Source organism: Agelaius phoeniceus, chromosome 5 (assembly GCF_051311805.1).
Source record: "Agelaius phoeniceus isolate bAgePho1 chromosome 5, bAgePho1.hap1, whole genome shotgun sequence".
Taxonomy (NCBI): domain Eukaryota; kingdom Metazoa; phylum Chordata; class Aves; order Passeriformes; family Icteridae; genus Agelaius; species Agelaius phoeniceus.
Genome location: NC_135269.1, coordinates 18,512,140 through 18,524,936, shown reverse-complemented (window position 1 = coordinate 18,524,936; position 12,797 = coordinate 18,512,140). Strand labels below are relative to the sequence as shown.

Genomic DNA, 12,797 nt, shown 5'->3' with positions numbered 1-12,797 from the left:
TCTCTAGGACAATTTCTAGCAATGCTGAGTGCTTAAAGGCCACCATTGCTAACCAGGACATTCTTATGCTTATCACTTCTCATCTCCATTCCTTGGGAACTTAAGCTGTTATCTCCAGTGGTGTCTTCTTTGATTATGAGTAGCTTCAAACCAAATGAGAGTAGGTTTAGATTAGATATTAGGAGGAAATGCCGTACTATTAGGGTCCTGAGGCTATGGCTAAGGTTTTCCAGAGCAGCTGAGGCTGCCCCATCCCTGGAAGTGTTCCAGGCCAGGTGGGAGGGGGCTCTGAACAACCTCGGATAGTGGACAGCATCCCTGCCCATGGCAAGGGAGTGGGACTGGATGATCTTTAAGGTCCCTTCCAAGCCAGGCCATTCTGTGATGCTATGAATCTGTTTTTCTGGGCCCAGTGACCCTTTCCTGCTTTCTGAAACCATGGGTTCTTCTGGTGTAGCAGCAGTCCCTCCAGAGAACACTGAATGTGTACCATAGGAGCCACAGTGCCTCAGGGCTTAGAAATACATGTTCCAGGGAAGGGTGATCAACCTGTCACATTTAGAGATGTTAGTGAAGTCTTAATTGTGACCCTTCAAATCGAGTAAAAATATTTGAGAGACATTCAGTGTCCAGAACAGCAAATCCAACAGCGTTGCTTTCAAAGCTGGTTTCACACTTACATTTCAGTGACACTTTCTGCTCCACTGTGTCCCCTGCTCTCCCTGACTTTCCTTTCTGTGGTGAGGTTTGGAAAAAGGTCAGCCTTTATAGATTTTTCCCAGTGAAATGCCTTTTGCTTATTTCCCCTGCATTCCTTAGACATGCCCTGCAGCTGAACGTGATGGGCACGCAGCGGCTCCTCGAGCTGGCCCGGCAGATGCGGAACCTCGAGGCCTTCATCCACATCTCCACTGCCTATGCAAACTGCGTCCGGAAATGCATCGAGGAGATCATCTACCCACCCCCAGCTGAACCCCAGAAGCTCTTTGATTTAGTAGAGTAAGTAGGAACCATATTGTCCCTTCCCTTTATCCTGCGGCAGACTTGGGAGCTGTTCCCAGAATCGCGTGGGATTTCTTTCAGAGGTGCTGTTACTGCTGTTTCTTTGTGGTTTTTTAAGACTCTGATTTCATGAGAGTCCACTATTAATTTCTGCAGGAGTGTATTTTCTGCCAGGAATGGAGTTGCTGCTTTCTGTAACACTCAGCTCTTCTGCTGCCTTTGAAAGAACTCATTTTTTTCCATACACCTTTTTTCTTTTATCTTTTCAGCTTCCCAACATTGTTTCCACTTCTTTCAGAAATCCTGTGGTATTTAACTGGAGTTATATGGGGATGAGTAAGAAACAGGTTTTTTTACACAGTTCAGTGTGAATCATTTAGGTTGGAAAAGACCTCTAAGATCACCAAGTCCAAGCTTTGACTGATCACCACCTTGTCAAATAAACCAGAGCACAGAGTGCCTCACTTTGTTGGGTTTTGAACACTTACAGAATTGGTGACTCCACCACATCCTTGGGCAGCCCCTTCAAATGCCTGGCCACCTTTTCAGTGAAGAAAATCTTCCTGATTTCCACCTGAACCTCTCCTGGCACAGCACAAGGCAATGTCCTCTCAACCCAGACAGGAATACAGGGCTTTGATGAAACACCCAAAAAAGCTTGGTTATCTGAATTTACCAAAATAAAGAATAATTAGAATAACAAAATCAGCTGATAAAGGTCCTAGAAGACATTCTCATTAAAAGAATTTTCCCACAACTGTTAATGTGTTTTCATTAATTTTCTAGTGGGTGATATAAACAACTGATCTGTGATCTATTAACAGAAAGAGCTGGTATAAAATCTTTATTCTTCTTGATTTAGGGTAATGGAAGATGAAATTAATTAATGCCCACTAAGAGAACCACTGATTGTTTTTTTTAAATAAAATAAGTTTGTCTTAAGAAATAATTTAACTGTCTAAGCACTACTTCAAAAAAGTTAGTACAAACTACTTTATCTATTTCAATTTCTCTAGTAGCCCATATTCTTGGATATGTTTACTTCCAGCTAGTAGTCATCAATCATTTATCTTTTATTCAGTAAGTGGAATATGATAAAAAACTTGAGAAATGCCTTAGTGCATTAGAGCAGTGGGCTCCCTGGTCCAGTATCTAGCCCTCAAGAATGTCACTGAGAGATGTTATTGAGGGTAACTACACCAGCCTGGATACTCCTTTCTGTTCCCCTCACAGAAACCTGAAGACTCAGCCTTTTTACTGTCTCATGTGCTGATGGATCTGTCTTGGTGCTGATGTTAGTTGTCCTTCCTCTCTACCTGTTCTTTAACTCTACTCCCTCCCTGAGGTATGGGAGTCAGACAGAACTTCATGCAGTACTCCAGTTGCAGTCACTCAGTTTTATTTAACCAGCTTCAAAATTACACCACTGGTCTCATTCCCAGTACCTGATGATAGCCAGCATATAATTGATTTTTTTTTTTTTTTTTTTTTTTTTTTTTTTTTTTTTTTTTTTTTTTTTTTTTTTTTTTTTTTTTTTTTTTTTGCCTGCTGCTTGCTACTCACTGACATGGAGGTTTCAGACCTGTGATTCAAGAGCTTTTGCTGAGCTACAGTTACCAGTTCTAAGCTCAACAACCTCTAACACCAGTTCTGGTAGACTGCTTTTCCCTAAAAGTGAAGCTGCTCTGTCCTCTTTTTGCCCACTGACTCAGTTTTATGTCCTTTGGTGTTCATCACTGTCAAGACTCCATTTCACTGTCCCAAAAAGCTTACCATCACTTGCAACTCTGAAAACAATTAGTGTTGATGGCTCAGATTTAAAAAAAGGTCTGATTGCCAGTCAGAAGTGTGGAGAAGGGCTTGGCTACCTCAGAGGTTGTTACTTCAGCTGCTTTATATAAAGCACTAAGAATTTATGTATCATAGCTTGAAAATGCAGCAGAGAGGATGATGTTTGAGATGCACCTTTAATATTTGCCATGTAAGTGAAAGAAATAGTGCGTGGATATCAGGCTACAGAAGGTTTCAGAGAGAGGGGAGTGACAGGTATCAGAATTTTACCTTTGAAGGGGAGGGAGGGAAAGCAGACAAAGAAATATATACTGGTTTCAAAAATGGGGAGAAATACAGATTATGTTTTGCATCAGCCAGCTGTGGATGATTCCCTTCACAACCAACTCTTGTCTTAAGGTGCTGTTCTTGCAAGTGCTTTAAGAGGCATAATCAAAGAACTGGATGCAATAACAGATCCATTTAACAGTGCTTTTGGCCATGCACTTGATATATGCTTATGATTACTTATTCACTTGAAATCTCAAGGAGGATTCCCAGCTGTTTCTTTTTCTGCTCTTATCCTCCTGTTACATCTTGCTGTTTCAGTATTTTGATATTTAACCTGCAAGTAAACCTTGAGGCTTAAGCTGTATAAAGCAAAAGTCACACTTCTAAGTGCTGCCAGGCCAATAGGAGAAACATATAATCTGCTGCATCAAGCATGGTTTGCCTTAATCTAAAGCTGAAGGAAATCAGCTTTGAAGGGTGTACTGAGGTAAGGAACACAGCACACAGCAAAGTCATGGCTGAAGGTGTGGGTTGGTTATTGCAGAAAATACAGATCCATCATTGCTTACAAGAAAGAGTCTTACTAATGCAAAGCCATTAACACAGAAAGTTTTGCTTTCCTGTGGCAGAGTAATTTGGTGCATATAATGGAGAAGTTATTAATTGTTTGCTTTGTTCGCTTGGAAGGGCCAGATGCAGCAGTGAGCAGAAGCAGTAGCTTTTGTGAGTTAGCATTCCAGAATCTTCCAAGTAGGTCACAGAGCAGTTGTTGCTGAAGTGTCATCTCTGCCTCCCTGATGGGAATGTTGGTCAATCAAATCACCTAGCAGGCTGGTGCCCTTGGGACAGGTCCTCAAGTAATACAGAGACCTCTCTGGAAGGATGAAGGATGAAGGGGAAATACCTCTGCTTGTACTTCTACACCTGTCTTTGCTTTGTGAGAATGCAAACCTGCAACCCTCTATTATGAAAATTTAAAAAAAAAAAGAGAAGGGGAAAAAGACTTGCACACAGCTTAACCTGAGTTCCTAAATTAACTTAGTCTTCCTCCAGGCTCTACAGAAATAGGCATCTCTTCTTGGTAGACTGGTAAATCCACAGATTTAAACAATAGCAGTTTACTGAGACCCTGAGGTTGAGTGGCTGCCTAAGTGGCTTTACAAATTATGTCAATATTATGTGCTGCTTGTAACTTCTGTGTAGTTAATATCTTATGCTTAAATGCTTTCTTCTGCCTTGTTTCTGCTGCACGGGACCAGGCTTGCAAAGGAAGGTGTTTGTGCCTCCCTAGGGCTTTTTTATTTAAAGAAAAAATTCCAATATACTACAAATTGTCAGATTTTTAATGCAATCCAAAACTGAGAGATTTGGCGCATCCAGCCCTCCCCTGTGAATCAGTGCTTTCTCATACAACTTCCCATCTGTGCCCAATGAGAGTCATCTGAAAAGTGCTGTGCCACCCGAGCCACCATGTCTTTGAAAGGTTGACAGAATCAAGCAATTTTTCAGTTGTGACAGTCGGCATCATATTTCTCTCGCCTTGACCTCTGCCTTTTTCTGAAACTCAAGATAAGGAGGGGTGAACTGAGGATCTGCAGGAAGCAGTATCCTTGCAGTGCCCCTGGGAAGAGTGCACGCCTTCAGACTGAACTGTAAGTCCGTTGACTTAATTACAAATTGGATTATAGGAGCTAATCTTTGATTCTCTGGTGTAACACCAGGCTACTGGGACCCTGTCAGGGACTGGCAGCAAGGGCTCTGAAAGCACAGCCAGTTCTTGTCTTTTGCACCCAGATGCTGGCAGGACCTGTGAGGTGCTGGTGCTGTGCCAGGGAAGAGCCTTTGGATGTTAGGCCCATCATGCAGCTTTATTGTGGTAAGGGCTGCTTTTTAAAAGCTATCTGCATAACTGCTTCTGATGGATTAGGTGCTTGAATACCTTCAAAAAATAAAAACCAACTTGTCAGAGTACTTCTGGGGTTTTTTGGTGATTTGGTTTTGGTTGGTTTTTTTTAAGCACCAGCTGTTTCCTGTGTGAACAAACACATGGTAAGCCTGCTAGGAGGAACATATAACCCTGCAAATGATGGAAATCCACTGTTGGAATAATATCCCTGTAGGACATTTTTCCAGCTTTTGAGACCTTTGTGTTGTTACGTGACTTGCTAATTCTAGGTTACCTGTAATATCCTGAAACATATTTGGGAGTATACATGGACTGTGTTGGCTGAGGATGAGAACTGCCTAGTGGGATTCCTGTCTGGGACAGCTCCATCAGGTTGTAGACCATGGCAATATTTATGTTACAGATTGCAGTGAAGCATTACCCATGCAAGAGATTGCTCTGAAGTGAGTTTGTAGAGGTACCTGAATTGCAGCAGGGCATTGTAGCATGAAGCTCACCAGGGTTTATTTTGCACCTTGAAGACAAAAGTGACTTTCTCCCACAGAGCAGTTTTAAATCCAAACCTTAAATATCTTTGACTGGCTTATCCACTGTTTCAAGTGAGGATTCCTGTCTCACTGGTCTGTTTTGCCTGAATCTTTTTCTCTCCCTGCACGGTGGATGATAATGTTCTCCTTGTTTCCTGTAGGTGGTTGGATGAATCCATCATTCAAGACATCACACCCAAACTGCTTGGGGAGTGGCCCAACACTTACACCTACACCAAAGCCTTGTCAGAGTACCTGATTCAGCAAGAGAAAGGAAACTTGAACATTGCTATCATCAGGCCATCCATCGTGGGAGCCAGCTGGCACGAGCCTTTCCCAGTAAGCATGAATACACAATTCCCTACCGAGAGCCTTTGGATGCAGCTGGAACTGTGGTACTGTCAAGAATCTGTCCCTCCTTGTAGCAGTGTCTTGAGAAACAGATGTCCACAGTGCATAGGGAGATGTGCGGAAGAGGTAGAGATCCTGTGCTGGAGTAGAACAGCAAGCCTTCTTCAGCGCCTTAGAACTCCTGTGAAAAGACCACATTTAAGCAATAATAACAAGAGCTGGGATAGTTATAATGCAGAATGCTGGGCTTGCAATTGATTGTCCATTCAGGCGCACCAGGGGAGTTTCTGTGCTCAAAATGTAGGATCTGATGGTCAGTTGTACTCCTGGTGCATTGTGGTTGAAGTACAAATGTCAGGGAATCAGTAATTAAATGCAGCTGTACTTTGGAATGAGATAATTCATTAAGCTAAATATACCAATAGGAATAACATGCCCTAACATTGCAGCCAAATTGGAAAGGCAGCACAGAGTCACCTTTGGCTTTCATGTAGCCTGAAGTGTGCCAGAGATGGCTGTGATACAGCCAAGGCTCTGGGCCAAGCTCCCCATCTTGCAAAGACAAAGAGCTCTGTTTGGTGTTACAGCCTGTTCCAGGTCAAACAGCTCATCACTGCTCTGAACTCCAGCTCCCACAAGTGGCAGCTTCCCTGACCTGAAGTAGGATGGGATTCAAAAGGAGTGTGGTTTTGTTTTGGGGTTTTATTCTTCCCTGCTTTAGAAATTAGCTGGAGAGACCAAATCACCCTTGGTGACAGCTGCATGTTTTCTGTCAAGGGTAAATATTAGTCCAGCTGTTTTCAGCAAGTTTATTCCTGAGGCCAGGGAATAGGAAAGAAGTGATTTCTAAGAACAAACCTAGATTCTGTTGATGGTGAGTAAATTGCATACAATGTATCCCCTGCTACTGGTTGGCATCCTGTCAGCGGTCCCAGATGGGCTGGCATCCATCTAAACTGGTGTCTCCTTCCTATTTTGTCTACACCACACCACTGTCATCATTTAGAAGTCTGTGTAAGCAATACATCATTGAAAGGAACACTAATCATTCTTCTTTTCCACAGGGTTGGATTGACAACTTCAACGGGACCAGTGGAATATTTATTGCGGTACGTCTGGTTACTATTTAAGCTCCCCTTAAAGCAGAGTTTGAGTTACTAAAATAGCAATTCTGATAATTCTGATGTTACTCTACAGCCCCACTTAGAAACTGTGTGCAGTAAAGGGCCACAGGAATCTTCTGAGTCTGGGAGAAAGGTGTTACCTGCTTGCCACACATCTGTCAGCTGGTAGGACCCAGAGGATGATCTTTTTGTGTGAAGCTCAAAAAAGGACATTGAGAGAGTATTCATGATGCTGGTTTGCTAAAATGCGAATTGCAGTTCCTAAAAGCTCTAAAAAAACTAAAGGTTTGGACACATTTGGCCAGATTTTCAAAGAAAAGGCAAAAGATGTATCCTTTAAATGAGGGTAATTCACGGGTGTCACAGCTTGAATCTTTTAACACAAATTTATTTTCCAGGCCAGGTTACCACACTGTCAATACAAGCAGCAGTATATATCATTCCATTGGTCTCTGTTTGTATTGCTTCCATATCTACTGCTATAACTTGTCATACTTCCACAATACCAAAGATTCTGGCTCCCACTTGCCACTGCTTTGTACAGGATTTTTCCCTCTACAGACTACACCTAAATAATATGTATGATTGATTCAGACTCTGCCAGTCACATGGATAATTCACTATATTTTTTCCTAAGTTGATAAAATATTGCTGTAAGATGAAAATTATCATTACAATTAGTACATGAAAGGAGTAAAGTTGCATACCTTTTCTCTTGCCTTGTAATTTTTTTTTCTGAACTAAAATCACTGCCTTAGGCCTCTCTGTCAATCCATAATGCCGTATAGCGCTGGACAGATATTTATGTTCATGTATGTCCAACTTCATTGCTTTGTCAAAACTAGGTTCTAATCAGCCTGGTGCAGTGTATGAAAGGATTAGTGGTCTGCAGTCATCAGAGAGCAGAATAAAATCCAAATATGATCTCGTTAAAAAAGTTCATTTATATCTGAAGTAGAGTATAAATAGAAACTTACAGTTATGGAGTGCACAGGACAAATAATGCTTTCATGTGAACCCCATATATACATTTCAGAGGCATTCAATTTTTGTACACATATTATTGACTTCTAATCATGTCACAGTTTCTTTAAAAATAAATTTTTATATTCCTTGGTGACAACTCAAGAAGCTTGTACTGCATCTCTGCTCTAGTCCCAGGATCTTGTACTGTTTCCTGATAACATCATAAAAGAATGTTATGATGTTATCAAGATCAAGGAATGCTTTGCAATTCCTTAATTTTGCAGATACACTTTTTACGTTTTCATGTGTAAGTTCTATCTTTTGTGATGACATGAATTTTATATTGGACTTTTTTTTGTTTTGGTTTTGTCTGTCACACCATTTATCCAGAACTGGTTTGCAAGAAACCTTGGGCCAGGTTTTGTATGCAGATGTAGCCTGTATCTTTAGATCCAAGTTAGCTTCATGGAGAGTAAAGATTATGAGATTCTAGGGTCACTATGGGAAATGGCTTCTTTTTTTATATAAAAAGATTAGACTTGCACTGAGATTTGAAAAAGAGGTGGTATTTTTTGGTCCAGGTTTGAAGCTCTGAGATTTTTCAGTATAGTAGAAGAGACCATGAAATTTTTGTCATCTACACTGAGCTCTTGGGTGATGAAATATGGTCTGTAACTACATTGAGAGTTGGCCAACAAAAAGACAAAAAACAATGACAAGGATGCAGGGTGTAGAGACAAACTTGTTTGGAATATTTTCCAGAAGGTAAAAGTGTTTATTATTAGGGACCCAAAGGACTTTTTTCTTCTGAAGGGGGGGAATTAATAATTTTGCAGCCTTGGAAAAGAGGAGAATGTGAATACATCCACTAAGTACATGAGTTAATGTTCTTGAATATGGGGAGTTGTTTGAAAATGAACCCTTAAACATCTGAGTGATGCATCAGTTTGATTACCTGAAAGTTGTGTCAGTACAACCAGCTCTCCTGGCCAAATGTATTTTAAACTGTGATTATTAGATGAGTAGCTTTATTTGCTTTAATTAAGTGTTGAAAAAATCAAAAGGGAAGTGGTTTTGGTGGTTTGGTTTTGTACATTTGAAATGTCCCTCCATACCAAAATACTCACTTTCAACTTCTAACCAAGCTCATCCTACAGGGAGAACATCCCTTAGATTCAGGTTTGGTTCAGATGATCTTTGATGTCATTTGGGCAGAATCTGGACTCCAAATCTTGCAAAGACTTTTTTCCTCGGTTGCAGTGTTTGAGTCTGATCATTTAATTCCCTAAATAGACACATTTCTTTTAAATATTCATTAAATATGGGAGTCCAAGTTGGTTTTGATAATGTAATTATGTTTCTTTCTCCTACAGTTGCTCCAGCTGCTGTGGGGAGCTGTGTTTGTTGATTGAGGAACAAAATTAAATTAAGTACATTTCCGCTGGAGAGTAATTAACTCCTTTTGTCTTGCTGTTCCCTATTACATGCAGAGACCTTCCTCCCTGCAAAGTAGTGAAGCTGTAGGGCACAACAGTTTAATTTGTGATCTGGACGGTGACTGTCCAAAGCACCTCAGCTGAGAGGCTGTCCAGAAACATCAGACTCTGGCCAGGAAATTATTTTGGAGGCTTCACTTTGCAGTAGCTTTTATTTCACTGAAGAGAAAAATGTCAGTATCTATAAATAGAAACCAAGCCATACCTGATGGAAGTACCACTCAACCATTTTTGATGTAAAAAGTAACCTAAAAAACTTAAATCTCAAGCCTTTGTTACATGCAAAACATAGGAAATCTCAAAACCATTCGTGTGTGTATGACCATCACATGTTGCTCTGACCACATTTTGCTGCAGATCCATCAAACATCCTCATTTGGAGGACCTCAGAAAGGTTTTTAGTGTGAAAATGTGATAGTTAATCACACAGTAGTCTCTAGTGAGCATATGTTCATAGTAGTGGAAAATTCAAAGCTGTGCTTGGTTGCCTCCTTTGTTTCCTTCTGCCATTTTTTCCCCCCTTGAAAAAACCCAGTAGTAAGAACACAAAGAAAATCATAGTGATGTTGCAAATTAAAGCTTTAGTGTCTGAGCCTAACCATATTTCAGCTTAGGGCAGCAGAATTCAATGTGTGACACAAGTTTGAGGAGGATGAAGTGAGCCGTGTAGGGAATCTTGCACTGTTTGTGTCAGAGTCTGTGATCCCTCTGACTAATGCACCAAGGATGAGATGGGACTACTCAGAAGTCCTAGTTCCTGAAAATTAAATCAGTCAAAAGTGTTATCCCCTTACTTGCAAGCTGTGAAATGCAACAAACACATCTGATTGCAGACAGGGAAAGGTGGAGAACAGCCTCCAAAAGACCCCAAAAGATAAACACCTTCCAGAGAGGGATAAAGTGTCCCTTAAAATTCACCAATGACCACTAGACAGTGGTATGTGCTTTACAAGTTAATAGCAATCTTAAATGCTTATTTAATGACTTTTTTTCTTCTTCTCAGATTTAAGGCAAGGGGTTTTCCACAACTAGGCACTTCCTGTTTAGTTGCTGTAGAAAAATTTAATCTCTTTTATAATGAAATTCGACTTTCAGATTGTATGAAAATAATTTAAGAAAAGCTGTAACATTTCCTTTGCCCTACCTTTTAAATATTGATGGATCTGTAGCAAATGTTCATTTGCTCCTTCATTCAGTCCTTCTCTCTGTTTTTGCACAGATCTAAATTACAAGAGCTTTTATCCTTCCTTACTTCATCAGCACTTTTATCCTCTCAGCTTTTTCCCTTGTTCCTCAGCTTAACTGCATTGTTTCCCACATAAGAAAGAACTTGATTGCAACCATGACTCTGCCATGTTTGGTTTCTTCTCTTATGTGCTCTGTTGAGCCCTCATCTGTGACACACAAAGTAAAGTCACCCCATTTCACCCCCACCTTTCTGTATTTTGCCTTGTCCTCTCTGATCCAGTCTGCTATGCTGTTGCCATATCTCTCCTGTGGAACCTCCAAAGCCTCATTGGTCATAATGGAAGCCCCCTGATAAGCATTCAGGTTAAATGTACATATTTTGGGGAGCCTGATCCCCTGAAAAATGCACTTTCTACTGAAGGAAGGTGAAAATTTTTTGTTCTTGCCTGTTTCCTCTTTTTGGTTGTCAGTGCTTTGTATTTGCACTGATTCCTTTTACTGAGTTTTGGTGGGTGATGTGCTCTTCAATGCAGGGGCCATCCTTTGTATCTTTGTGCTTAACAGACAGCTTTGGAAAAGAGGAGAGTGTGAATACATCCAAAGGAAAGGTAGTCAACTTTTCAAAAATCCTACAGGTGTCATTTCCAAAGTGACTGTAGTCTCTGAGGTATATTCAGAACTCTGTCTTCCTGTGTCATTTAAGAAAATGTAACTTTCAGGCATGCACTGTACAACTTTACCGCCACAAATTCAGATAGATTTCTCTCCTTGGGTATTTTCTTTCATATTGAGTTAAATTAAGAGTCCCAGCTTTTCTTGTACACAGCACAGACATCATCATGTTTCTAGGCGTCTTCTGGAAATCTAGGACAGCAGGATCCATGGGAGATCCATCTTTGTGGTCACAGAAACCAAATAATCTGCAACAGAAAAACCTTACTACAGTGCTGGCCTGTGCCCAGTGCATGCTGCTGGAGTCCTGCCAGTTAAATCTCAGCCCAGCCTGAAGTGGGTGACTGTTTCCCTGTCTCCCTGTCCCACAGGCAGGCAAAGGGATCCTGCGGACTGTCATCGCCAACAATGAAGCAGTGGCAGATATGATTCCCGTCGACGTTGCCATCAACCTGACTCTCGCAGCTGGGTGGTACACGGCCGTGCACAGGTGGGACGGCATCCCTCTTCGTAGCATTCCTTTTGGCCACACACCTGGAACATTTGCTCCCTGCACCAGCACTTTACAGGGAACTGGGAACTGATTAAAAATCAGTGCAAGAGGCTGGTTGATTGATTTTCTGGTTGGTGTTTCCTCCCTGTGGGTGGGCAAGGACTGAGAGCATAGGAGATGCAATAAAGGTAGGGTTTAGAGTTAGGAAATCTCTACAGCTACGGGTAAGGCCTGTTTCTTGCCTCTTAGAAGTCACTATTCTGAAGGCCAAGAGTTTTGCAGCAGTGGTTTTTGGGTCTCCTTTTCATTGAGCTGCTTCTCAAGTGTCTTCTGGAGTTTTCTTGGTAAAAAAAGCTCTATTTGTTTTCCTTGGGAAACACTGCACAATGGAAATATGTTATAGGCTTATACGTTATACGATCTAAAAAAATCTCCCTTCTTTGCATTGTTGAGAAGAGTATGTAGAAATGATATTAAGGATTTAAGGTCTTTTCCTGTAAACCTTTGGCCTGGCCTTTAATCATTAGGTAGGACTACAGAGAATAAACTACATGAATTATTCTGGAGGTTTATGCAACTCTGAGAAATCAAACCCAGGCAAATAAAAGGCAGAAGTGTTTTCCTTTGAAAGACAGAGTAAGCCCTCTGAGCTGAGAGTAGAGCTACATCCAGTAAGTTAAATAAGGATCCTAAAAGGACCTTGAAGAGCAGCTCACCAGCTTTCCCCTCAAAGCATTATTAAGATAGTCACCAAATTAAAACTCTGCAGTTTTCAAGTATAGAATAAGAAAAATTATTTCATCACTTGACACTTTTGGCAAAGCATACTTAGATCGAGAAGACTGTTTGATTAATTCTTGATTTATGTTGAAGGAAGAAATAAAACAAGTGTGATCCATGTTTAGTTCCACATCAGAAAATACAAGCTTTGTTTGGTATTAAACTGGGAATTTACTTGAAATTGATTGTTTTTGTAATCCCATCTCTAAAAAATAGAGTTTCTTCACATCT

General features: G+C 40.9%; 1 protein-coding gene across 4 annotated transcripts in view; it reads left to right on the top strand.

The window, feature by feature from the left end:
• Window positions 1–12,797, top strand: part of LOC129119816 (fatty acyl-CoA reductase 1-like) — a 118,133-nt gene that overhangs the window by 91,321 nt on the left and 14,015 nt on the right. For all 4 annotated transcript variants that reach the window (XM_077178450.1, XM_054632013.2, XM_077178447.1 and 1 more), the window contains exons 4-7: window positions 820–999; window positions 5,658–5,835; window positions 6,912–6,956; window positions 11,665–11,783. In XM_077178450.1, the coding sequence (XP_077034565.1) occupies window positions 820–999; window positions 5,658–5,835; window positions 6,912–6,956; window positions 11,665–11,783 (522 nt within the window). The remainder of the gene's footprint in view (window positions 1–819; window positions 1,000–5,657; window positions 5,836–6,911; window positions 6,957–11,664; window positions 11,784–12,797) is intronic.